Here is a 27799-nt window from a genome sequence, read left to right as displayed (position 1 = left end):
GCATAGGTGTAGGAGAAAACCTCTTGAGCCACATGCAATTGCCTATCTGCTAGCTCAATTCAATTCTGCAAATAAATTCTGAAGGCTTCCTATGTACAGGGCCTTGTTCTAGGTGCAGGGGCTACAGTGGTGAGCAAGCCAGCCACAGTTTATGCCCTCTGACTTGGGAATCTAGCTGAGAAATGAGCTAACCAATCTTACCACAGTGTGAGATGTGCCACTGGAGAGGGATCTGCAAAGCACGTTAGAACAAGAGTCTCATGGGCCCCAGCCCAAATGAACTCCCAATTTCTGAACATGGCAAAATTCTTCATACTTTAACTCTGTTATTGCTTTTCAGTCCCATTTACCACCATTCCCAAAAAGTGGATGGTAGAACCATATGGGAATCTGAATATGCTACATGCAGTTACATTTCAGAGCTACTCTTCTTGACATATCCAGCCTTGCCCAAATTCTCCCCTGTGCTACCAGGCAGATCCTTTGTCTCTCTCTCCAGGTTGATGAGGTTCTTAAAGCAGGGACCCAGATGCTGGGCCAACAACATCTACTATGGGGTCAGGCACATGCAGGTAGGCTTTGTCCAGTCACACAACCTCAGACTTTGGACCCTCAGCTTCCTTGCATGCTAGGTGAACAATTCCTACTCCAGGAAATATGAAAAACACTGGTGGTTCTTGGCACATAGTAGGTGCTCAAAAAGATTTGCTGAATTGAATTAACATCAAAGTCCCAACCCAGAATTTGGACTTTATGAAGGCTCTAGCTGTGAGCTGGAGCTTGGAGGGTTTAATGATCAATTTTAGTAGTTTTCTGTAGCTAAGAATGCAAAATAGACACCTTGCACTTTGCCTTAAAGAGCTGCTTGTTAGCTGGGGAAACAGATGGACAAGCTCCTAAGAGTTCAGTTCTAAATTCCTAGAGGAGTAGTTCTCAAAATCTAGCAAGCGTCAAAATCACCTAGAGGTCGTCTGGTGAAACAGATTGCTAGCTGCTCCCTCAGAATTTAATTCAGTTGGTCTGGGGCGGAGTATGAGAATTTGAAAGTCTGCATTTCCCACTTTTTCCCACTGCTGGGCTCACATTTTGAGAACTACCCAGTAGAGGTTAAGTGACCTGTGCTCAATATGCGGCACATAGTTAGTCTGTGTGTCTGAATCCTGGTTCCACCACATCTTTAGTGTTGGCTCTTGATCAAATCACTCTACCTCTCTGTGCTTCACTTGCCTCATCTGTGAAATCAGGATAATAAGCTAATGCACGTGAGTGCTTTAAGCCACACCTGGCAGTGTTTAATACATGTTGGTTAGCTCCTATTACCTACTCATTTTCTGGAGGTGGTGGGACGACCAAATTCGAGGTCAAGGTAGCCAGAGAAGAGCAAGGATTAAGTCCATCTTTTGTGCAGCAAGGAAGGCACCAGATCTGAGGACAGTACTATCCTTCTCAGGATGATGTCCCAGAGCGGTATGGAGTCTCGAACTCTCAGGCTTTTCTTCTAAGCGCGCTGCGACGTCCAGCCCATAGGCTCTCTACGTCCCACCCATGCTGCGCAGGCGCAGAACCCGATACCCACGCTTGACGCAGAAGCGTACTCAGGCGCACCGACTGGGAGCTCGCCGCGGAGCAAAGATGGCGGCGGCAATGCGCGTGGTGGCGGCTGGAGCAAGACTCAGCGTTGTGGTGGGCGGTCTCCGCGGTGTGGTACGCAGCCTATGTAGCCAGCCCGTCTCGGTTAACGAGCGCATCGAAAACAAGCGCAGCGCCGCGTTGCTGGGAGGAGGCCAGCGTCGCATCGACGCGCAGCATAAACGAGTGAGTCCTAGGGAGACCCGACCATCCCCCTGGCGTTCGCAACCTATTACAGAGTTCCCGGCTCGCGGCGCCCCAGTCCTTTCAGCCAATCCGCGCGATGCCGAGGAGGGGCGGGGACGAGAAGGTTCACTCTGAGAACCTGTAGCCTTTCACCAAATAGCAGATAAAACGAGAATAAGCACCTTTGTGCCTCATTGCCCTGTGCTTTACTTCTGGATTTTTAGTCGCAGCTGCTCGGCCCCAGACAACTCACCATTTAACTTCTATAAACTTTTGGACTAGTTAATCACTAGGAGTCAGTTTATTGAAAGGAGAAAATAGTATTTTCCCCCTCACAATCTTATTGGTAGAGCTACAGAAGCGATGACGGGTACTTAATAAAAAAACGAAACAAAACAAAAATTCTGCGTGTTCTTCTCATGCCCGGAGGAAGAATGGTAGGTAGTATACGGTTCTTGCTCCATCATGGTAGCAGGAAAATCGAAGCATATGGTGGGGGAAGTAACTTGGGCAAACTCTCACATTAATCTGGGGTGGGTTGAGCTCCCGGATCTTGTGGGAACTTCTGCCTCCTCAATGCTGGCTGAACGCCTTTAGGATCTCAGCATGCATAGACATGCTGGGTAGGAAAGGCACGATGCGCGACGGAGGCAGGGAGGTTTTTGAGGCGAGAATTACAGCTAGCCTTCAGAGATAAGCTGGGTGGCCATTTATCAGCAGGAGAAACTGAGGCCCAGATGGGTGACCAGGGACTTGGAAGTAGGCTCACGCGGTGCGTCACTGACATGTGTGTGAAACTGGACCTTTGGGCTGGGTGAGTTAAATAACCGGGAAGATGCAGAAGTGAAATTCTTGGCGGTGAAGGGCACCGAGGCACATGTCAAGCCTGGGGGTGGTGACTGGGGTGGAAGGCTGGGGGTCTTCAGTGAGGAAATTCGAACTAGTTCTTGATTGAATTCTAGGTGTTGATTTAGATGGAAATCCCCATTTTACAAGAGCATGAAGGTGACCATTCCTTTTTGACAAGTTACTTAATCCTGAGGAGTCAGTTTATTCTAAACAGAAGATAGTAATAATTCTTAACTCTTGGGAGCAAGATGTAAATTTGGTTGTGTGTGGTGCCAGGAGTGCTTTCCCTTCCTCCCCTGGGGTGGCTCTGTCTGGGTTGAAGGAACTTTTACATCATACTTTGGAAAGGCCTGGCAGTGCTCCTGTGCACGCTTTGTATTGGGGCCCGTTGCTGAATTCTCCCTGGAACATCACCCCACCTCTTTGCAAGGTGGACCCTACTGGGTTTTGATGCAGGCTCCAGAAGCTATTTTTCTTTTGCCAGAGCTGACTCAGGAGGCTGACTTGATTTAAATCCCCCACTCCACCCCCTTTTCAACAATTTTTGGATGACTTCCATAGGATAGATTTCCAGAAATGGAATCACTGGGTCAAAAGATAGGAATATTTTGAACACTCTAATATATGTTGCTAAATTGCTTTCTGGAAAACTTACTCCACACAACCGTGTATATGTTTGTCTGTTTTAAAACGACCTCACTGGCTTTGGCTGCTTTATTATGGGGGAAAAAAAGAGCCAAACTTGAGGTTTTTCCCTGGGGTGGAGAGAGGGCAGAGGACAGTAGGCCTGGGTGTTTGGCTTAGTCTAAGGGCTTGAGAGTCCAAGCAACAGAGGCTCTTGATAAGTTGAAGGTTCCAACCTCATCTCCAAGAAGCATTTTTTCACTCCTCTCACATGAGCTCTTTACCACTCTGTTTAACTCCTTTTCATCTCAGGCACTACCTGCTGTGGGGTTGTTGCCATATTATAGTATCACTGTCAGGTGTGGGGTTTCTAAGCCGAGCCCCAATGTAGGATAGTAGGAGAAGCCATGGAAGAGGCAGAAGAACCAGGAAGTAGTCCTGAAAGTGTCTTTGGGGTTGGACACTAGTGAGGTGAGTTTGTGTGGGGTTCCCTAGAAGAAACTTGTGAATGTGGGGGTGTAGCCTTAGGCCCTTCAGTAAGCCTGATTTAGTTTTCCACCTCCTACTTTTCCATTCTTCTTTTTATTACTCCTTAGGTCTCCAGTAAATGTTTGTGGAACTAGTTATCTTGTTCCAGGGTCAGGCTCTCCTTACCCCCACTTCTCTCCATCTTTTCCTCTTCCTACTTCCTTATTTACCCTCCACAGTTGGTAGCTCCTGGAGTAGCCTGTCTGCCCTGATTTACTTACTGGCTGGTATCTACTGATAACACCAGTGTTTTGGGTGGGTTGATGGAATAGAGGCTTTCATGTGAGGTGAAGGGGCAAAACCTGTCTTCGTGGCCCACTCACACGCACTCCTTGCTTACTGACCTCTATGATGACATGACCGAATGGTTTTTGTTGTATTTTAGGGAAAGCTGACTGCCAGAGAGCGGATCAGCCTCTTGCTGGACCCTGGCAGTTTTGTTGAGAGCGACATGTTTGTGGAACACAGATGTGCAGATTTTGGAATGGCTGCTGATAAGAATAAGGTATCTTTTTACAATGGTGGTGTGAGCCTCTAAGTTGCACTGTCTAGCCGTGGCCCTGCTGACCTACTCATTAGCCTAATAATGAAGGTCATCTGGAACTCAAGGTACATTTAATAGTTTTCAAGTTAGAGGCCTGAAACTGTAAGAGTGCCTCTGAAGAAGTACTATTGGGCCTCCAGATTCCCCCAGTTACCTTTGCAGATGAAGGAATGGAATGGGAATGTTCATACCTTATGCAGTGTGACTATGGCCCAGTTTCCAGGTCTCTGGTTGTGGGTTCAGAGTTCTTGCAGGTATGGAGTGACAAACTTAGAAAGAAAGGCGAAAATGTCTTGGTTGTGTTCTGGTCCATCTAGGCACCAGAGACCCCTAAAGCAGGACCACTTGCCTCTTTTGACACTTTGACTTTATGGAGTTTTTAAAGTCAGAGTCACCGACACTTTTTTTAATTGGATGTTCTCCATGGGTATGTAGAGTTCTCTGTATTCACTTTTGATCAGTTTTCCTCAGGTCTGTATATATGCTGTTATTCACCAAAGATTTGTGAACTTGGCATCGCATCAGCTGGCTCCGTTTGAGTCATTATGGGCTACACAGTATTCCAGGATTCCAAGCAAAATGATGGGTTTTCCCTAAGGCTTGGAGGTGGGGTGTGTGGCTTTCTAGAGTTGCCATGTGTCATTATATGCCCTTCTCCTTCCTGTGGCATTTGGTAGCAGTGGCCCTAGGGGGAGTCTTGATTATTTTACTGTTAAGAAGGAAGATGAAGCCTAACTATAGTGCCCATTACTTCTGTTGATGAACCAGTAGCCTAGTGCTTGCTATTGCAGAGCTGAGAAGGGGAAGGGGAGATTCCTTCATGTTCTTGATTCATATTGAATTTTAAGAAATTTAGGGTGGGTTATTTTATTTTTTTGGTCTTTCATTCGGGCATAATTGTCAAATTCATTAAAAGATGTATTTGGTTTTTTTAACTTTTATTTTTCTGTTTTTCTGGTAGTTTCCTGGAGACAGTGTGGTCACTGGACGGGGCCGAATCAATGGAAGATTGGTTTATGTCTTCAGTCAGGTATTTAATAACTCGAATAGGCTGAGCTTTCCTGGAGGGCAGAGCCAGGACCAAATATGTGAGAAGAAAGTCTTGAGGAATGAAAACTTGCCTGTAGTGGGGGCAGAAGAGGGATATACTTTGTTTTTCAGTGCATGTGTCCAGAATATTCTACCATAGTATGTGTTTTTCTCAGAATCCTGAGTCTGTTTTAAGGATAATCACAGGGCAGTAATCATGTAAAAAGTCCCAGGAACCAGGAGTTTATTCTAAGTGAATGAGATGTTTCTTGGTGGGTTGGGTGTGTGCCTGGAGGGCATCCATGTCCTGGGCAATGTGTGGGCCTAAGAGAGTGCTGTGAATGCAGCCTGGGTGGAAGGGACTTGAGTCTCAGCAACATAGGCCCCTCAGTTTTGGGCTTCATGAAACTATTCAAACAAGTTTTGTTAGGCTTCATAAGGACGGATACAGTTTCTTCACACTGAAACCATAGGAAAATATAGTAGGCAGAATAGCTCCCAAAGATGTCCAACTCCTAATTCTCAAAACCTGTGACTATATTACCTTACATGGCAAAGGGGAATTAAGCTGCAGATGGAATTAGTGTCACTGATTAGCTGGCCTTAAAAATAAAGTAGGCTGGGTTACCCAGGTGGACACATATAATCACAAGGGTCCTTAAAAGAAGGAGAGGCAGAAGAGGAGGTCGGAAGAATGTGCTGAGAAGGGCTTCACCTGCCATTGGTGTTTAAGAAGATGGAGGAAGGAGGTCATGAGCAAAGGAATGCATTTGGTCGCCAGAACAGGGAAAAGGCAAGAAAACAGATTCTCCCTTGGAGCCTCCAGAAAGACATCTAATCATGCTAACCTTGAGAGTAGCTCAGTGAGGCCCATGTAAGACTTCTAAATTACAGAACTGTGAAGAGAATAAATTTGTGTTGTTTTAAACCACTGAATTTGTGGTAATTGTTACAGCAGCTAATAGTAAACTAACACTATATTTATTTTGGGTTTGATTACCACGCCTCTCCACCTCAAGACGTGGAAGAATACATATAATTCTAAATACTTAGTTCCTTTTACAGATCTAAAATTATAAAGCTTGTTAAATATTAAAATTATGGGTTCAGTATTAAATAACTGGTTAATTTTAAATGTACTTAGTACTCATTCACTTAATGAATTACCTTTGACATGTTTTAAAACTGTTATAAATGGGTCTACCATCTACTTAACTAGAAGAAATTATGAGAGCTAGGCAAAAACTTGTACAGAAAGAAAGATGCAAAAACGTGTACAGAAGGAATTATTAATAAGATAGCTAGAACAAAGTAAGTTATTGTACTTTCTGGACTCAACCTTCTAACTTTTGAGCAAATACAAAATTCATTGAATTGATACTTTTGACTACTTCTTATGCCCATGGGGTAGGGTAGGATGAGGATTGGGGGCAAGGAGAGGGAGATGACTGAGCCACAGTTCCTGCCCTGAAGAACCTAATCTCATTTTGTAGATAAATTGGGGCAGAACAGGAGTTCTGTACAGATGAGGGCAAGAGTGATTCTGGGTAAGTGCTGTGGGCCCGGGACAGTGGACGATCACATTCAGCCTTGAGGAATGCTTTAGGGAAAATGGGGCATTTGAAATAAGCCCTGAAGGATACTTAGGGTAGGGAGTGATGAGCCAGTTTTTTGTACTGATCCCCAAAATGTTAATATCTGCAGTTGTTTTTTCTGGGGATCTTCTGCTTTTCTGTAGAAGCAGCCTTAGTCTCTTGACTGATAATTGTTCATAGGTATGTTCTGGGGGAGGGCAATCTATTCTTGTATAGGTTCCTAATCTCAGATGTTTTTAGCCTCACCTTTGCTTTCTTTTGCCACTGGTGATTGTGAATCCAGAGTCCTTCTGGTGAAATTGCTTTAGAGAATAAATGTTTCCTCTTCTCAAGGTGAAGGAGAGGTCCTGTGGGGTCCAACTGCTCCTAACCCAGAGTTTTTATCAGTCTGTTCCCCTGCCCCCCGCCCCCCCCTTCCTATAGTTCCTGGGTTGTTCCATCCTTGTGGTTACTCCCCCTGCAGTATATAGGCTTCCATTTGCTACAAGTCAGATATTCTTTTTGTGCTTTCAGTTCCCCTGAGTTTGTTGTTCACTCTCTCCTCTGCCATTGTTTCCTCTTCCTTTTTTGTCCTCCTGGGCTGACTCTGTTTTTAATTACTCGCTTTTTGAGGTGGTTTTAGAAAGGAGGTCCTTCCCACAAGAAGCCCTTTATATCAGAAGGTAATGAAATACCATAAGCAAGAGGAAGCCGTGAGGGCTCTGATTGTCTTTTTTTTTTAACCTCTCGTCAAAATGGCAAATATTTCTTTTTCTTTTTTTCTTTTTAACGTTTATTTATTTTTGAGACAGAGGGAGACAGAGCACGAACGGGGGAGGGTCAGAGAGAGGGAGACACAGAATCTGAAACAGGCTTCAGGCTCTGAGCTGTCAGCACAGAGCCTGACGTGGGGCTCGAACTCACGGACCATGAGATCATGACCTGAGCCGAAGTCGGACGCCCAACTGACTGAGCTACCCAGGCGCCCCAGAATGGCAAATATTTCTAGTAATAGAAATGCCTGCCTGACATCTATAGAATCTGATTTTTCAGGTTAATTCTGCATGAAAAGTTTTCCTTAGAGAGCTAGGATTCATTTTTGTAGAGCAAAGACTAAGTCTTTTGCTGTTGACAATACATGAATTCCCTCTAAGGTACAAATTACTCCATAGAATAGTGAATAAAAGACATTCCTAATTTTTTGAACTCCTGAAAATCCTTCAAAAACTTTTGACTAAGAGTTTTTCATTTCGTCTTCCTCCTGGCTTTTCATTCCTGGCTAGTGACTATATTTTATTTGTTGATTTGTTTTCTTTTTAGGATTTTACAGTTTTTGGAGGTAGTCTGTCTGGGGCACATGCCCAAAAGATCTGCAAAGTAAGTATTTAATCTTGAAAACCCAGTACTTTCATCAGTCACATAGTTCATATTAAATATTGGGGTGCAAGACAATGAGCTGTGTATGTGGGGTGGGTGCAGACCCAAACATCCCTTTAGTCCAAGGCAGGAATTCTTCACGTTTTTTGTATCATGGATCCCTTTGGCAATCTGGTAATGATTTACATGCATAAGATATGTAGGATTACAAAGAATTAAAAAATATTAAAAAAAATTACAATTGTAATATTCATGCTTTTTATGTTTGTTTATTTTGAGAGGGAGGGAGGGAGGGAGGGAGGGGGAGAGAGAGAGAGAGAGAAAGAAAGAAAATCCCAAGCAGGCTCTGCACTGTCTGCACAGAGCCTGACATGGGGCTTGATCTCCCCAACTGTGAGATCATGACCTGAGCTGAAATCAAGGCTTGGATGCTTAATCAACTGAGCCACCCAGGCACTCCTATTTGTAATCTGTGTGCTTTCAAATTTATCAAATAACAAGATTTAGCTGTGCATTTAAACCTCTATAGTTTCAAAGTAGGCATGAGTGAAAATGCTACTTCAAGGGGCGCCTGGGTGGCTCAGTCGGTTGAGCATCTGACTCATGACTTGGGTCATGATCTCGCAGTCTGTGGGTTCGAGCCCCGCATCGGGTTCTGTGCTGACAGCTCAGAGCCTGGGGCTTGTTTCAGATTCTGTGTCTCCCTCTCTCTCTGACCCTCCCCCGTTCATGCTCTCTCTCTCTCTGTCTCAAAAATAAACGTTAAAATTAAAAAAAAAAAAAAAAAAAAGAAAATGCTACTTCAAGATACCTGCAACTTTAGTGTGACATAAAAATATCCATGGCTTGTTTTAATATAAAGTCACAGGTATTTCTCATAAAGTAATGATTTTGTTTCCTGTGTTCATAATTAAAAGGTATGGTAAAGATCAGCTAGAGTTAATAAAGATTAAATTTTTTCCCATCCAAGCAATGCATGGATGAAATCTATTACAGACCCCTTGGGATTCTGAAGACTCCAGGTAAAGAGCCCATGATCTAGGTGGAGAGTCCAGGTACTAAAGGATAAAGAACAGTGCAAGGATTATATGATGGTATTTTAAAAAACACTGCTGGGGCACCTGGGTGGCTCAGTCTGTTGAGTGTCCAACTTCGACTCAGGTCATGATCTCACAGTTTGTGGGTTCGGGCCCCGCATCAGGCTCTGTGCTGACCACTTGCTCAGAGCCTGGAGCCTGCTTCAGATTCTGTGTCTCCTTCTCTCTCTGCCCCTCCCCTGCTCATGCTTTGTCTCACTCTTTCTCAAAAATAAATAAATGTAAAAAAAATAAAAAAAAATAAACCTAAAAAACCTCCACTGCTAGTGATGAGATGCTCTGGAGATGAATAAAAGTATAGATCATACTTGGAGAAATGTGGAATTAAAGGTACGGTTGACTGTTAATAGTCAAGTAGTGCTTCCCTGTGTAATGGAAAACCTGGATTCTAGATGTGATCTTGTCATGTATTATTTCTGAAACCTTGGGCCAATCACTTAACTTTTAATCCTCTGTAATTTTTCTTTTCACTGCCTCTGTTATCAGGTTGAATGAGATAATGGAAGTGGAAGTACTTTGTGAACTGAAAAGCGTTCTTAGGAATGTTGCTTATTAAGCCCTCAACTACTGACCCATGAGGGTTATTACAAGTGAAATCAGGCTTGGGCCTGGCTCTGGTTAACAGATGGATCTACATGTACTTTCATAAAAATACTATTTTGTTATTGTGTTTAGTGTCAGTTCTTTCAAAAGAGTAAGGGGGGCGGGGGTAGATGGTGACGCCTGACTGGCTCAGCCAGTAGAACATGTGACTCTTGATCTCAAGGTCATGAGATCTCAAGGTCATGAGTTCTCAAGGCCATGCCCAAGCCCTACGTTGGGCATGGAGCCTGCTTGAAAAAAAAAAGTTGGGAACAAAACTGGATACTGGAAAATATTATAGCTTAGGCCTGTGGCTCAGAAATGGTTGCTATGAGCAGTCTTATCCCCTGCTGGTGGGAAGTGCTTTGCCTCTTGGATGCCTGAAGGGCTTTAATCAGCCCTTAAAATTTTGGTTCTGTTTTCCATGGAGGTACCTAATCATCATGGGGAATGAAGCCAGTGTTAATGATTCCTGTTTTGAGAAGTGTAATTAGGGGCGCCCAAATGGCTCACTTGGTTAAACATCCAACTCTTGATTGCGACTCAGGTCATGATCTCATGGCTCATGAGTTTGAGTCCTGCATCGTGCTCTGTGCTGACAGTGTGGAGCCTACTTGGGATTCTCTCTCTTCTCTCTCTCTGCCCCCTCCCTATTCACATGCGCATGCTCTCCTCTCTCTCTCTCTCTCTCTCTCTCTCAGAATGAGCATTTAAAAAGAAAAGTGCACTTGGAACATTTTCCAGAAAACACCATGGTACTTTATAAATTGTTTTTGATAAAAGGATCAGTTGTCTCATAAAAGATTGCTTTGCTGTCTCAGATCATGGACCAGGCCATGACAGTGGGGGCTCCAGTGATTGGACTGAATGACTCTGGGGGAGCACGGATCCAAGAGGGAGTAGAGTCTTTGGCTGGCTATGCAGACATTTTTCTGGTAAGAAACCTGTTAATAGCATTTACAGAATAAAATAATACAAGGCTTAATTTCTAAGCTGTGCCCTGGTTAGAGCTTTCCCATCCCTATTCCTTGTTATCTACCTTGTATCTGTTCTGTGGCTTCTTCCTGTGTCACTGGGGAAGGCATGGAAGGTGTACAAAAAGCAAGAGAGTAGGTGGAGAGGGTTTACTTTTTTTTTTTTTTACTTTTTTTTTTCAACGTTTATTTATTTTTGGGACAGAGAGAGACAGAGCATGAACGGGGGAGGGGCAGAGAGAGAGGGAGACACAGAATCGGAAACAGGCTCCAGGCTCTGAGCCATCAGCCCAGAGCCTGACGCGGGGCTCGAACTCATAGACCGCGAGATCGTGACCTGGCTGAAGTCGGACGCTTAACCGACTGCGCCACCCAGGCGCCCCGGGTTTACTTTTTTTTTTTTATCACAGAGGGCAACTCTTAGGGGAAAACAAAATTAAAGATCACTTATAGGGGAAATCACCTAATTATTTTTCTCAAAAGCAAGGGACATGGAATATTATGAAAGTTTAAAATGAATTGATTTGCTAGAATTAGGAATTAAAAAAATAAGTAGTATTTTATTTTGTTTAAAACACAATATCATCATATGAAGTTCAAGTTGTAGTACAAAGAAGAAAAATCAGCCAAATCCCACTATTCGGAAACATTTGATGATCAGTATATCAGATCTTTCTGCTTACTTACAAACTAAAATTACAAAGAAAGAAATGAAAAACACAAAAGTAGATTAGATGTATTACTTGAAGTAGGAAGTATGTTATAAGAAGGTAAAGGAGGTTGGGGTAAGGGAGAGAGATACTGCCAGATGGAAACTTGAGGAAAGGGAGAGGTCTGTATTTCTGGGGAGGGGAGGAAATAGGGAGAAGGCAGGAAAGAGACAGGCAGACATTGTTTCTATTCAGGCCAGCTGTTCTTGTCATCTCCCTGGCCTGCAGGCTTATGAATGTTTTATCCCTGGCTACTGCCCTTTGTGATCCATCAGAAAAATGTGTATTTGTGTAAGCTGCTCTGCTAGTTGTGGGAATACACATGTTCGTTGAGAAGCCACTTTGTGAACCTACTTTTTAATCTTTAATCTTGAGCTCTAGGAATAACCTACTGGGGAGAATTAGCACTTTGGGTGGCATAGTCAGAACAGTTTAGGCCTGGAAAATCTCCTTTGCCCCCTAGCCTGGTAGTCATGCCTGTGTTGGAAATGAAGGAAAGAAAGCATGGCCATAAGAGAAGTGGCAGTAAATCCCCACGTTTTAGAGGTTATCAGGGTTTTAGAATATCTCCTAGTCTAACCCATCTTTGTGAGTATAGGCTGCAGGTTGTGTTGTGTTTTCTTTTCAGGAGATAGGCTTCAGTGACTTTAATAAATTATTTACTAATGCTGCTTGTCATTTCTACACCTCCAGCCACTTCCTGCTACTGTACTGTTTAAAATTTTTTTTGTAATTTTGATAAAATTTCAAATTTTACATAAAAATTGCAAAAACAGTTCAAGGAACTCCCTGTATGCCCTTTACCCAGATTCACCACTTGTTTACATTTTCCCCATTTGCTCTATCATTTCTCTCCATAAGTATATATTTGCGGGTTATATTTCTCTGAAACATTTGAGAATAAACTGGAGATTGTACCTCCTCTAGCCCTTAAATCCTTCATTGTGTGTTTCCTGAGAACAAGGACATTCTGTGATAAAACGAGTATAGTAATAGAAATCAGGAAATTTAATATGAATTCATCAATATTTTTATCTATGGCAATTCAGATTTCATCAAGTGATCCTAATAAAGCCTTTGGTAGCTGTTCTCCTCTACCCCTATGCCCCATCCAGTCCAGGATTAAGTACTGTCTTTAGTTGTCTTACCTATTTAATTTCCTTTAATTTGGGACAGTTTTAGGGGCGCCTGGGTGGCTTAGTCGGTTAAGCGTCCGACTTCAGCTCAGGTCATGATCTCACGGTCATGAGTTTGAGCCCCGCGTCGGGCTCTGTGCTGACTGCTCAGAGCCTGGAGCCTGTTTCGGATTCTGTGTCTCCCTCTTTCTCTCTGACCCTCCCCCGTTCATGCTCTGTCTCTGTCTCAAAAATAAATAAACGTTAAAAAAAAAAATTTTAATTTGGGACAGTTTTTCTTTTTCCTCTATGACCTTAACATTTTTTTGGAAGTTTTATAAGAGGTATAATTTACAAACCCTAAAATCCATCCATTGTAAGAATGTAACTCTGAAAAGAACAGATACTACACTTGATCTTAGCCAAAAGGCTGAGAAGAATGTAAGCATGTAATTCAGTGACTTTTTAAATTCCAGTAAAATTAACAACAGTATTAGTTTCAGGTGTATAATGTAATGATTTAACAGTGCCATACACTACTCAGTGTTCCTTATTGATAAGTGAACTTTTTTTTTTAAGTTTATTTATTTTGAGAGAGAGTAAAAGTGCAAGTGGGGGGGGTTGGAGACAGAGGGGCAGAGGATCTGAAGCTGGCTCTGCCTTGACAGCAGAAAGCCCGATGTGGGGCTCGAACTCATGAACCATGAGATCATGACCTGAGCCAAAGTCAGACACTTAACTGAGTTGAACCACCCAGCTACCCCACAATAAGTGAACTCTTAATCCCTTTCACCTATTTCACCCATCTGCCTCCCCCAGCTCCTTTCTGGTAACCATCAGTTCTGTATACTTAAGAGTCTTTTTTGTCTTTTTCTTTTGTTCATATTTATTTATTTATTTATTTATTTATTTATTTATTTATTTATTAAAAAAAAATTTTTTTTAACGTTTATTTATTTTTGAGACCGAGAGAGACAGAGCATGAATGGGGGAGGGCCAGAGAGAGAGGGGGAGACACAGAATCTGAAGCAGGCTCCAGGCTCTGAGCTGTCAGCACAGAGCCTGATGCGGGGCGGGAACTCACAGAGCGTGAAATCATGACCTGAGTCGAAGTCGGACACTTAACCGACTGAGCCACCCATGCGCCCCCATTTTTTTTTTTTAAAGTTTATTTTTGAGAGAGAGAGAGAGACAGAGCTGAGTGGAGGAGGGACAGAGAGACAGGGAGACACAGGATCTGAAGCAGGCTATAGGCTCTGAGCTCTCAGCACAGAACCCAACACGGGGCTTGAACTCATGAACCGCAAGATCATGACCTGAGCTGAAGTCAGACACTTAACTGACTGAGTCACCCAGGCACCCTGCGTTTGTTTTGTTTCTTAAGCTCCACATATGAGTGAAATCACATGGTAGTTGTCTTTCTCTGACTTCTTTCACTTAGCATTATACTCTAGTTCCATCCATGTTGTTGCAAATGGCAAGATTTTATTCTTTTTTTATGGCTGAGTAATATTCCTGTGTGTGTGTGTGTGTGTATGTGTGTGTGTATCACTTTTATCCGTTCATCTATTAATGGACACTTGGGTTGCTTCTATAATATGGCTATTGTAAATAATGCTCCAGTAAACATAGGGGTGAATATATCCCTTGGAATTAGAATTAGTGTTTTGTATTCTTTGGGTAAATACCCAGCAGAGCGATTACTGGATCATAGGGTAATTTTGTTTTTAATTTTTTTTGAGGAACCTCCATACTGTCTTCCACAGCGGCTGCACAAGTTTGCATTTCCACCAGTGGTGCATGAAGGTTCTTTTCTCTTCATGTCCTTGCCAACACTTATTGTTGTGTTTTTTATTTTTGCCACCTCACAGGTGTGAGGTGGTATATCATTATGGTTTTGATTTGCAGTTCCATGATGATAAGTGATGTTGAGCATCTTTTCATGTGCCTGTTGGCTAAGGATGTCTTCTTTAGAGAAATATCTGTTCATGTCTTCTGCCCAGTTTTTGATTGGATTATTTGTTTTTGGAATGTTGAGCTATATCAGTTCTTTATATATTTTGGGCACTAACCCTTTATCAGATACGTTATTTGCAAATATTTTCTCTCATTCAGTAGGTTGTTTATAGTTTCATTGATTTGTTTCTTTCACTCTGCAGAAACTTTTTTATTTTGATGAAGTCCCAATAGTTTATTTTTGCTTTTGTTTCCCTTAGGAGACCTATCTAGAAGAATGTTGCTATGGTCATTATCATAGAAATTACTGCCTGTGCTCTCTTCTAGGACTTTATTATTATTTTTTATATATTTCTTAATGTTTATTCATTATTTATTGGTGAGCAGGGAGGGGCAGAGAGAGAGGGAGACACAGAACCCTCTAGACTCTGGCTGTAAGCACAGGGCCTGACATGGGGCTCGAAATCACAAACTGTGAAATCATGACCTGAGCCAAAGTTGGACACTTAACTGACTGAGCCACCCAGATGCCCCCTCTTCTAGGACTTAAATGGTTTTAGGTCTTTTTTTTTTTTTTAATGTTTTATTTATTTTGAGAGAGCATAATCAGGGTGGGCCAGAGAGAGAGAGAGAGTGAGAGAGAATCCTAAGCAGACTCTGCCCTGTGAGGGTAGAGCCAGATGTGGGGCTTGATCCCATGAACCTGTGAGATCATGATCTGAACCAAAATCAAGAGTCAGACACTTAACTGACTGAGCCACCCAGGCACCCCTAATGGTATCAGGTCTTACATTTAGGTCTTTAATCCATTTTGAGTTCATTTTTTGTGTGTGGTGAAAGTGGTCCAGTTTCATTTTTTGGCATATAGCTGTCCAGTTTTCCCAATACCATTTGTTGAAGAGACTGTCTTTTTCCCATTGCATATTCTTGCCCCCTTTGTTGAAGATTAATTGACTATATAATTGTGGGTTGATTTCTGGAGTTTCTAATGTGTTCATTGATCTAAGTATTTTTGATCATTGATCTTAGTATCCTATTGTTTTGTGTACTACAGCTTTGTAATAAAACTTGAAATCTGGGATTGTTATACCTCCAGTTTTGTTTTCCTTTTTAATTGCTTTGGTTACTCAGGATTTGAGTGGTTCCATACAATTTAGGATTATTCTAATTCTGAATTACTGTTGGTATTTTGATAGGGATTACATTAAATCTATAGACTGCTTTGGGTAGTATGGACATTTTAACAATTTTTCTCAGTCCATGAACATAGTATATATTTCCATTTGTATTGTTTTCAGTTTTTTTTTTTTTTTCTTTTACCAGCATTTTATAGTTTTCACAGTACAAGTGTTCCACCTCATTGCTATTTTATTCTTTTTGGTGCAATTGTAAATGTGATTATTTTCTTAATTTCTCTTTCTGTTACTTCCATTATAAGTGTATAGAAAAATGCAGTGGGTTTCTGATGCTGATTTTGTATCCTGTGACCTTATTGAGATCATTTATCAGTTCTAGTAGTTTTTTGGTGGAGTCTTTATAGGGTTTTCTGTATATAGTATCCTGTCATATGCAAGTAGTGATTTTTTCTTCTTCCTTACCAATTTGGATGCCTCATTTTTGTTTTGTGTGCTGTATTGAATAAGAGGGGTGAGAGTGGACATCCTTGTCTTGTTCCTGACCTTAGGGAAAAAGCTCTCGATTTTTTATCATTGAGTATAATGTTAGTCCTGGGTTTTCATATATGTCCTTTATTATGTTGAGGTATGTTCTCTCTGACCCTATTTGTAGAGGTGTTTTTTTTTTTAATTTTTTTTTTAATGTTTATTTTTGAGAGAGAGACAGAGTGTGAATGGAGGAGGAGCAGAGAGAGGGAGGCACAGAATCCGAAGCAGGCTCCAGGCTCTGAGCTGTCAGCACAGAGCCTGATGTGGGGCTTGAACTCACAAACTGCAAGATCATGACCTGAGCTGAAGTTGGACACTTACCGACTGAGCCACCCAGCCAACAAGGTGCCCCTTGTTGTTTTTAATCATGGATGGATGTTGTACTTTGTCAAATGTTTACTTCTGCATCTTTTGAAATCATGTGGTTTTTATTCTTTCTCTTACTGACCTTATGTGTATCATGTTGATTTTGCAAATACTGAATCACCCTTGCAATCCAGGAGTAAATCCCATCAATGGTGGTGAATGATTTTTTTAAATGTATTGTTAGACTTGGTTTGCCACTATTTTGTTGAGGATTTTTGCATCTATATTCATCAGAAATATTAGTCTGTAGTTCTTTTTGTTGTATCATGTTGGTTTTGGTATCAGGGTAACGCCTCATAGACTGATTTTTGGAAGCTTTTCTTCTTCTTCTATTTTTTGCAATAGTTTGAGAAGAATGGTTATTAACTCTTCTTTAAATGTTTGGCAGAATTCACCCATGAAGCAGTCTGGTGCTGGACTTTTGTTTCTTGGGAGTTTTTTGATTACTGATTTAATTGCATTGCTGGTGATTGGTCTGTGCAATCTTCTATTTTTTCCTTGTTCAGTTTGGGAGGTTAAATTTCTAGGAATTTTCCACTTCTAGGTTGTCCAGTTGGTTGGCATATAATTTTTCATAATATTCTGTTACAATTATTTGTATATCTGTGGTGTTATTTCTCCTTTTTCATTTTTTTATTAAAAAAATTTTTTTTAATATTTATTTTTGAGAGACAGAGATAGCATGAGAGGGAGAGGGGCAGAGAGAGAGGGAGACAGAATCTGGAGCAGTCTCTAGGCTCTAGCTGTCAGCACAGAGCCTGACACGGGGCTAGAACTACAAACTGCAAGATCATGACCTGAGCCCAAGCAAGTCACTTAACTGACTGAGCCACCCAACCACCCCTCTCCTTTTTCATCTCTGATTTTTGAGTCCTCTCTTTTTTTTGATGAGTCTGGCTAAAGGTTTATTGATTTTGTTGATCTTTTCAAAGAACTAGTTCCTGGTTTCATCGATCTGTTCTATTGGTTTTTTTAGTTTCTATTTCACTTATTTCTGCGCTACTCTTTAATTCCTTCTGCCGGTTTTGGGTTTGGTTCTTTTTATAGCTCCTTTAGGTGCTTTAGGTGTAAGGTTAGGTTGCATATTGGAGATTTTTATTTTTGTGGTAGGCCTCTATTGCTATAAATTTCACTATTAGAACAGCTTTTGCTGCATCCCCAAGATTTTGGACTGTTTTCATTTGCCTCCATGTTTTTTTTTTTTTTTTTTTTTTTGATTTCTTTGTTGACTCATTCATTGTTTAGTAGCATATTATTTAACCTCCATGCTTTGTGTTATTGACAGATTTTTTTCTTGTGGTTTATTTCATAGTGTTGTGGTTGGAAAAGATGTATATGACTTCAGTTGTTCTGAATTTGTTGAGACTTGTTTTATGGCCCAATATGTGATCTATTCATAGAATGTTAAATGTGTGCTTAAAAAGAATGTGTATTGCACTGTCTTAGGATGGAATGTTCTGGCTATGTATTAGATCCATCTGGTTCAGTGTTTCATTCAAAACTATGGTTTCCTTGTTGATTTTCTGTTTGGATGATGTATCCATTGATGTGAGTTGGGGGTTAAAGTCCCCTGCTATTACGGTTTTACTATAGAGTATATTTGTTATTAGCTGCTTTATGTATTTAGGTGCTTTCATGTTAGATGCATAAATATTTACAATTGTTACATCATCTTGTTGGATTGTTCTATTGATGATTATATAGTGATGATTATATAGTGTTCAAACTTATGAACCATGAGATCATGACCTGAGCTGAAGTTGGATGCTTAACTGATTGAGCCACCCAGGCACCCTGGTCTGCATGTGTCTTTGTCTGATATGAAGGTAGCATATTGATTGGTCTTGATTTTTTATGCATCTGTCATACTATGTCTTTTGATTGGAGTGTTTAGTCCATTTACATTTAAAATAATTATTGATAGGTATATATTGCTATTTTGTTACTTGTTTTATGGTTGTTTTTGTAGTTCTTTGTTTCTTCTCTTGCTCTTTCATAGTTTGCTGGCTTTCTTTAGTGATATACTTGGATTCCTTTCTCTTTATTCTTTGCATATCTATTACTGGTTTTTGGTTTGTGGTTACCACTGGGTATATAACATCTGCATATAACAGTTTATATTAAGTTGATGATACCTTAAATTTGAACCCATTCTTTACTCCTCTGCCCCCCACGTTTTAGGTATATGGTGCCACACTTTACATCCTTTTACTTTGTGTATATCTTGACTGATTTTTTTTATAAATACACTTAATTTTACTGCTTTTGTGCCCCCTACTGACTCTTATGATCTGTCCTTTCTATTCAAAGAGTCCCCTTTAATGTTTCTTGTAGGGCTGATTTAGTGGTGATGAACTCCTTTGGTTTTTGTTTGAGAAACTGTATATCTCCTATTTTGAATGATAGCTTGCTGGATAGAGTATCTTGGTTGCAGATGTTCTTCTTTTTTTTTTTTAATTTTTTTTTAAATGTTTGTTTATTTTTAATTTTTTTTTAAACATTTATTTATTTTTGAGACAGAGAGAGACAGAGCATGAACGGGGGAGGGGCAGAAAGAAGGAGACACAGAATCGGAAGCAGGCTCCAGGCTCTGAGCCATCAGCCCAGAGCCTGACGTGGGGCTCGAACTCATAGACCGCGAGATCGTGACCTAGCTGAAGTCGGACGCTTAACCGACTGCGCCACCCAGGCGCCCCAAATGTTTGTTTATTTTTGAGAGGGAGAGAGGGACAGAGTGTGAGCAGGGGAGGGGGAGAGAGAGAGGGAGACACAGAATCCGAAGCAGGTTGCAGACTCTGAGCTGTCAGCACAGAGGCTGATGCGGGGCTCGAACTCAGAAACCATGAGATGATGACCTGAGCCCAAGCTGGATGCTCAACTGACTGAGCCACCCAGGCGTCCCACAGATGTTCATCTTTTAGCACTTTTTTTATTAAAAAAATTTTTTTTTCATGTTTGCATATAATTTTTTTCATAATTGCAATAATTTTCAGAGGGAGAAAAAGAGAGAGCAAGGAAGGGTCAGAGAGAGAGGGAGACACAGAATCTGAAGTAGGCTCCAGGCTCTGAGCTGTCAGCACAGAGCTGACATGGGGCTAAGACTCACAAACTGTGAGATCTTGACCTCAGCCGAAGTCAGACGCCCAACAGACTGAGCCACCAGATGCCCCTCTTTTAGCACTTTGAATGTATCATGCCATTACTGTCTGTCCTGTGAAGTTCCTGGTGAAACTGATAAAGCTGATACTCTTAAGGGGTTTCCTTTGTATCTAACTGTTCTTTTTAAATGCTTTTAAAATGCTCTGTTTATTGCTGCTTTTTGCCATTTTAGTTACAAGGCTTTGGTGTGGACCTCCTTTGTTTGATTTTGTTGGGGACTCTCTGTGCCTCCTTGATCGGGATTTCTGTTTTCTTCCCCAGATTTGAGAAGTTTTCAGTTATTCAAGTAAATTTTTGTCCCCCTTTCTCTTTCTGGGATCCCTATAATGTGAATGTTATTTTGCTTGATGGTGTTGCTGAGTTTCTGTCTCTACGGTTTTTGTATCATTTTTCACTTAACATAATTTTTTTTGAGGTCGATTCATATTGTACTTTGTGTCAGTTGTCATTTTTTTATTGCTGAATAATGTTACATGGATATACCACATTTTATCCATCTATCAGTTGATGGATGTTTATGTTGTTTCAACTTTTTGGCTGTCATAAATAATGCTGTGAACATTTGTGTATCACTCTCTGTGTGAACAAAGTTTTTCATAAGAGTGGAATTATTGGGTCTGATAAGCTTATGAGTTTTTAAGAAATTGCCAAATTTTTTTCCAAAATGACTACCAGTTTACGTTACCACAAGCAATATATTCAGGGTTTCATGTTCTTCACATCCTTGTCAACCCTTGAGTATTTCAGTTTTTTTCATTATGGTCATTTTTATGGTATGTTGTAGTAACTCATTGTGGTTTTATTTGTATTTCAATGCTGACTAAATCATGTTGAGCATCTTTTCATGTACATGTTATTCATATGTATGTCTTTTACAAAACATTTTTTCTAATACTTATTTTTGAGAGACGAGGATGAGTGGGGGAGGAGCAGAGAGAGAGGGAGACACAGAATCAGAAGCAGACTCCAGGCTCTGAGCTGTCAGCACAGAGCCTGACACGGGGCTCAGACTCACAAACTATGAGATCATGACCTGAGTCAAGGTCGGATGCTTTACCAACTGAAGCACCCAAGCATCTTCCTATGTGTATCTTCTTTGCTGAAATGTCTATTTAGATCTTTTGCTCCTTTTATAATTGGGTTTTGAGTTGTAAGAGTTCTTTATATATTTTGAATACGAGTCCTTTATTAAATATGTAGTTTGCAGGTATTTTCTTCTAGTCTTATGGCTCTTCTTTTTTCACTTCAAATGTCACCATTAAGAAACAAATGTTTTAAGTGTTGAATTCCAAAAACTCAGTTTGTTTCCTTTGCAGATTATACTTTTATTGTCCTATGTAAGAACTCTGTGTAATAATACAAAGTTATGAATATTTTGTCCAGTCTCTTTTATGTTAGGTCTGTGATACATATAAAATTTTTGTCTATAGTGTGAGGTCAGGGTCAAAATTCATCCTTATCTCACATTTATTGACATGACTATTCTGTCTCTGTTGAATTGTCCTGGCACTTTGGTGCAAAATGAATTGGCCATAAAGGTAAAAATTTCTGGACTCCATTCTTTTCCATTGATCTATATGCTTATCTTTATAAAACAACCTCTCTCCCCCCCTTTTTTTAAAATTGAAGTATAGTTGATGTATAATAGTTTCAGGTGTATAGCATATTGATTTAACATTTACATAAATTATGAAATGCTTGCCATGGTAAGTATAATTAATGTCTGTCAGCATACAAAATTGTTACAATATTGACTGTATTTGTTTTGCTGTATTTTTTCATCCTTAGGAGTTTATTTTATAATTGGAGGTTTGTATTTCTGAATCCCTTTCACCTATCTGGTTCCCCCACCCCCTCTAGCAACCATTAGTTTTGCATATTAGCATCTGTTTCTGTTTTGTTAATTTAGATTCCATATGTAAGTGAAATTATATAGTATTTGTCTTTCTCTGACTTAATTCCCTTAGCATAACACCCTCTGGGTTCATCTGTGTTGTTGCAAATGGCATGATTTCTTTTTTTTTATACACGCGTGCACACACACACACACACACTACCTCTTTAGGCATTCCTTTACCTTAGGTTGCTTAGGGTACTTAAGTTGCTTCCACATCTTGGCTATTGTAAATAAAGTAGTGAACATAGGGGTGCGTATATCTTTTTGAATTAGTGTTTTCATTTTCTTCCCATAAATACTCAAATGAAATTGCTGGATCATATGGTAATTCCATGTTTAAATTTTTGAGAACCCTACATACTGTTTTTTATAGTGGCTGACCTGATGTACATTCCATCAATAGGGCACAAGTGTTCTCTTTTCTCTATGTCCTCACCAGCACTTGTTATTTCTTGTCTTTTCAATCCGAGCCATTTTGATAGGTACGAAGTGATATCTCATTGTGGTTTTGATTTGCATCAAAAATGTTGAGTATCTTTTGTGTCTATTGGTCATCTATATATCTTCTTTTGAAAAGTCCATTGAGGCCCTCTGCCCATTTTTTAATTGGAGCTTGGTTTGGTTTGGTTTTAAATTAAAGGAGTTCTTGATATATTTTGGATATTAACCATTTAATGGATATGTGATTTACAGGTAACTTGACCCATTCAGTAGTCTTTTTGTTTTGTTGATGGTTTCCTTTGCTGTGCAAAAGCTTTTTAGTTTGATTTAGCCCTAGTTGTTTGTTTTTGCATTTGTTTCTCTTGCCTGGGGAGAAAGATGAAAAAGATAATGCTACAACTGATGTCCAGGAGTTTGCTGCCTTTGTTTTTCTTCAAGAATTTTATACTTTGGGTATTCTTACATTTATGTCTTTAATCTATTTTGGGTTTATTTTTGTGTGTGGTGTAAGAAAGTGGTCCAGTTTCGTTCTTCTGTGTGTCGCTGTCCAGTTTTTCCAGTGCTATTTGCTGAAGAGACTGTGTTTTTTCCATTGGATATTCTTTTCTGCTTTGTTGAAGATTAGTTGACCATACATTTGTAGGTCCATTTCTGGATTCTCTGTTGATTTAAGTGTCTGTTTTTGTGCTGGTATCATACTGTCTTGATGATTATAGCTTTGCAATACAGCTTGAAGTCCAGAATTATGATGCCTACAGCTTTGGTTTTCTTTTTTCTTTTTCTTTTTATTTCTTTTTATTTTTTTTACTATATGAAATTTATTGTCAAATTGGTTTCCATACAACACCCAGTGCTCATCCCAAAAGGTGCCCTCCTCAATACCCATCACCCACCCTCCCCTCCCTCCCACCCCCCATCAACCCTCAGTTTGTTCTCAGTTTTTAAGAGTCTCTTATGCTTTGGCTCTTTCCCACTCTAACCTCTTTTTTTTTTTTTTTTTCCTTCCCCTACCCCATGGGTTTCTGTTAAGTTTCTCAGGATCCACATAAGACTGAAAACATATGGTATCTGTCTTTCTCTGTATGGCTTATTTCACTTAGCATCACACTCTCCAGTTCCATCCACGTTGCTACAAAAGGCCATATTTCATTTTTTCTCATGGTCACGTAGTATTCCATTGTGTATATAAACCACAATTTCTTTATCCATTCATCAGTTGATGGACATTTAGGCTCTTTCCATAATTTGGCTATTGTTGAGAGTGCTGCTATGAACATTGGGGTACAAGTGCCCCTATGCATCAGTACTCCTGTATCCCTTGGATAAATTCCTAGCAGTGCTATTGCTGGGTCATAGGGTAGGTCTATTTTTAATTTTCTGAGGAACCTCCACACTGCTTTCCAGAGCGGCTGCACCAATTTGCATTCCCACCAACAGTGCAAGAGGGTTCCCGTTTCTCCACATCCTCTCCAGCATCTATAGTCTCCTGATTTGTTCATTTTGGCCACTCTGACTGGCGTGAGGTGATACCTGAGTGTGGTTTTGATTTGTATTTCCCTGATGAGGAGCGACGCTGAACATCTTTTCATGTGCCTGTTGGCCATCCGGATGTCTTCTTTAGAGAAGTGTCTATTCATGTTTTCTGCCCATTTCTTCACTGGGTTATTTGTTTTTTGGGTGTGGAGTTTGGTGAGCTCTTTATAGATTTTGGATACTAGCCCTTTGTCCGATATGTCATTTGCGAATATCTTTTCCCATTCCGTTGGTTGCCTTTTAGTTTTGTTGGTTGTTTCCTTTGCTGTGCAGAAGCTTTTTATCTTCATAAGGTCCCAGTAATTCAGTTTTGCTTTTAATTCCCTTGCCTTTGGGGATGTGTCGAGTAAGAGATTGCTACGGCTGAGGTCAGAGAGGTCTTTTCCTGCTTTCTCCTCTAGGGTTTTGATGGTTTCTTGTCTCACATTCAGGTCCTTTATCCATTTTGAGTTTATTTTTGTGAATGGTGTGAGAAAGTGGTCTAGTTTCAACCTTCTGCATGTTGCTGTCCAGTTCTCCCAGCACCATTTGTTAAAGAGACTGTCTTTTTTCCATTGGATGTTCTTTCCTGCTTTGTCAAAGATTAGTTGGCCATACGTTTGTGGGTCTAGTTCTGGGGTTTCTATTCTATTCCATTGGTCTATGTGTCTGTTTTTGTGCCATGGTTTTCTTTTTTAATGTTACTTTGGCTTTCAGGGTCTTTTGTGGTTCCACACAAATTTTAGAATTGTTCGTTATAGCTCTGTGAAGAATGCTGGTGTTTTGATAGGGATTGCATTGAATGTGTACATTGCTTTGGGTAGTATTGACATTTTAACAGTGTTTGTTTTTCCAATCTGTGAGCATGGGATGTTTTTCCATTTCTTTGTGTCTTTAATTTCTTTCATAAGCTTTCTATAGTTTTCACCATACAGATCTTTTACCTTTTTGGTTAGGTTTATTCCTAGGTGCAATTGTAAGTGGGATTGATTCCTTGATTTCTCTTTCTGCTTCATTATTGGTGTATAGAAGTGCATCTGGTTTCTGTATGGTGATTTTATAGCCTGTGACTTTGCTGAATTTATGTATCTGTTTTAGCAGTTTTTTCTTGAAGTCTTTCAGGCTTTCCATGTAGAGTATCATGTTGTCTGCGAAGGGTGGGAGTTTGACTTCTTTGACAATTAGGATGCCTTTTATTTCGTTTTGTTGTCTGATTGCTGAGGCTAGGACTTACTACACTGTGCTCAACAGTAGTGGTGAGAATGGACAACCCTTTTGTGTTCCTGACCTTAGAGGGAAAGCTCTCCATTTTTCCCCATTGAGTAGGATAGTAGCTGTGGACCTTACATATATGGCCTTTATGATCTTGAGGTATGTTCCTTCTATCCCTACTTTCTTGAGATTTTTTTTATCAAGAAAAGCTGTTTTATTTTGTTGAATGTTTTTTCTGTATCTATTGAGAGGGTCATGTGGTTCTTATTTTTTATTTTATTAATGTGATATACCATGTTGATTTGTGGATATTGAATCACCCCTGCAGCCCAGGAATAAATCTCACTTGATCGTGGCAAATAATTCTTTTAATGTATTGTTTGATTCGGTTTGCTTTCTTGGGAATTTTTGCATCCATTTTCATCAGTGAGATTGGTATGTAATTCTCCTTTTTAGTGGGGTCTTTGTCTGGTTTTGGAAACAAGTAGTGCTGGCCTCATAGAATGACTTTGGAAGTTTTCCTTTTATATTTTTTGGAACAAATTCTAAATAATAGGCATTAACTCTTCCTCAAATGTTTGGTAGAATTCCCAGGGAAGCCATCTGGCCCTGGACTTTTTTGTTGGGAGAATTTTATTTACTAGTTGAATTTCTTTACTGATTATGGGTCTGTTCAAATTTACTTCTTCCTATTTCAGTTTTGGTAGTTGATATGTTTCTCTTTCTCTGTCAGAGGGAGTGCTTTTCATGCATGATTTTGATGCACTGCACTCCCTCCAACCTTCTCTTTTTCTCTCTGACCTCTCTCTGCAAAAAAATGGCTCCCTACCCTCTGTCGCTCTGTGGCTTTTCTCTCACCTCTCCACACCATGTACCTGCCAAGTTCTCTGGTTCCAATTATGCATATTGTTCCATTAATCCTCAGATCAATTTCTTAGGTGTTCAAAATGGTTTGATGCAAATAAAGCTGTGTTTCAGGGATGAGACAAGCTTAGGGTCCCCGTGATGTTCTGGCATTTTTAACTCCTCTCCACTCACTGAATGTTTTTTTTTTATTCTGTGTCCTCATCTCTAAAGTGAGGTTCCTGTGGAAAAATATGGAGATATTTTAATTTAATTTAATTTTTTATTCAATTTATTTAAACTTGAAAAGCATCTTCCCAATCTGTTTCCCTGTCTTCCCCACCCCCATCTGTTCTCTGTATCTGTAAGCTTCTTAAATATATATATACATTTATTTTATTTAGTTTCCACATATATCTTATTCAGTATTTGTCTGTCTTTGTCTGACATTTCACTTAGCATAATGCCCTTGAGGTTCATCCATGTTGTTGCAAATGGCAAGATTTCCTATTTTATGGCAGAATAATATTCCATTGTACCTATGTACCACAATTTATCCATTTATCCATTGATGGACGCTTAGGTTGTTTCCATATCTTGGCTATTGTAAACAATGCTGCAGTGAACTTAAGGGTGCAGATATCTTTTCAAATTAGTGTTTTGGTTTTCTTCAGATAGATACCCAGTAGTTGAATTACTGGATCTTAGGGTAGCTCTAGTCTTAATTTTTGAGGAACCTCCATAGTGTTTTCCATTGTGGTTGCACCAATTTACATTTCCGCCAACAGTACACAAGAGTTCCTTTCTTACACACCCTCACCAACACTTGTTAATTCTTGTCTTTTTGATAATACCCATTCTAGTAGGAGTAAAGTGACCTCTCATTGTGGTTTTGTTTCGTGTTTCTATGATGATTGGTGAAGCTGAGCATCTTCTTTTGTACCTGTTGGCCATCTGTATGTCTTTTTTGGAAAAATGTCTTATCAGATCTTCCCATATATATATATATTTTTTTTATTTTTATTTTATTTTATTTATTTTTTATTTTATTTTATTTTTTTTTGAGAGAGCGAGAGCAAGTGGGGCAGGGGCAGAGAGAGGGAGACAGAGGATCCAAAGCAGGCTCTACACTGACAACAGCAAGCCTGATGCGGGGCTCAAACTCATACACCATGAGATCATGACCTGAGCTGAAGTTGGACGCTCAACTGACTGAGCCACCTACTTGCCCCAGAGCTTCCCATATTTTAATTGATTTCCCATGTGTAATTTAATTCCCACGTTCTGTTGAGTTGGGTGAGTTCTTTATATATTTTGGATATTAGCCCGTTACCAGATATGATTTGCAGATCTCTTCTCCCATTCAGTAGATTGCCTTTTCATTTTGTTGAAGGTTTCCTTTGCTATGCAGAAGCCGTTTAGTTTGATTTAGTCCCACTTGTTTATTTTTGCTTTTGTTATTTTTACTTTTGGTGTCAGAGTAAAAAAACTATTGCTAAGACCTATGTCAAGGAGCTTATTACCTATGGTTTCTTCTGTGAGTTTTGGTTTCTGGTTTTATGTTCAAGTCTTCAATTCATTTTGAGTTGATCTTTGTGCATAGTGTAAGACAGTGGTCTAGTTTGAGTCTTTTGCATGTGGGTTTCCAATTTTTGCAACACTAATTAAGAGGCTGTCCTTTCCCCATTATATATTCTTGGCTCCTCTCTCATAAATTAATTGACCATATATGTGTGGTTTTATTTCTGGGTGCTCTCTTCTCTTGGTTTGTGTCTTATCTTTAATTCAGTCCTATACTGTTTAGATTATGATTGCTTTGTAATATAGCTTGAAATACCTCCAGGTTACTTCTTTCTCCAGATTGCTTTGCCTATTTTGGATCTTTTTTTCTTTTTTTAAGTTTTTTTTTTTTTTATGATTTTATTTATTTA

General features: G+C 40.0%; 1 protein-coding gene and 1 pseudogene across 6 annotated transcripts in view; one reads left to right on the top strand and one right to left on the bottom strand.

Annotated features, from left to right (window-relative positions):
- Positions 1-1557: 1557 nt before the first annotated feature.
- The window catches only part of PCCB (propionyl-CoA carboxylase subunit beta), a 98919-nt gene continuing 72677 nt past the window's right edge, over positions 1558-27799 (top strand). The window contains exons 1-5 of one of the 6 annotated variants that reach the window (XM_011286134.4): positions 1561-1815; positions 4202-4321; positions 5322-5390; positions 8284-8340; positions 10841-10954. In XM_011286134.4, the coding sequence (XP_011284436.2) occupies positions 1633-1815; positions 4202-4321; positions 5322-5390; positions 8284-8340; positions 10841-10954 (543 nt within the window). In that variant the 5' untranslated portion in view covers positions 1561-1632. Of the gene's footprint in view, positions 1816-2019; positions 2253-4201; positions 4322-5321; positions 5391-8283; positions 8341-10840; positions 10955-27799 lie in introns of those variants that run through there. The other 5 variants (XM_045036409.1, XM_011286135.4, XM_045036407.1 and 2 more) reach the window with 5 other exon arrangements.
- LOC111556480 lies at positions 13158-13260 on the bottom strand (annotated as a pseudogene).

This window comes from Felis catus, chromosome C2 (genome assembly GCF_018350175.1).
Source record: "Felis catus isolate Fca126 chromosome C2, F.catus_Fca126_mat1.0, whole genome shotgun sequence".
NCBI classification, from domain to species: Eukaryota; Metazoa; Chordata; class Mammalia; order Carnivora; family Felidae; genus Felis; species Felis catus.
The sequence above is the reverse complement of the archived record's forward strand: the minus strand, read 5'-3'. Positions and strand labels throughout refer to the sequence as shown.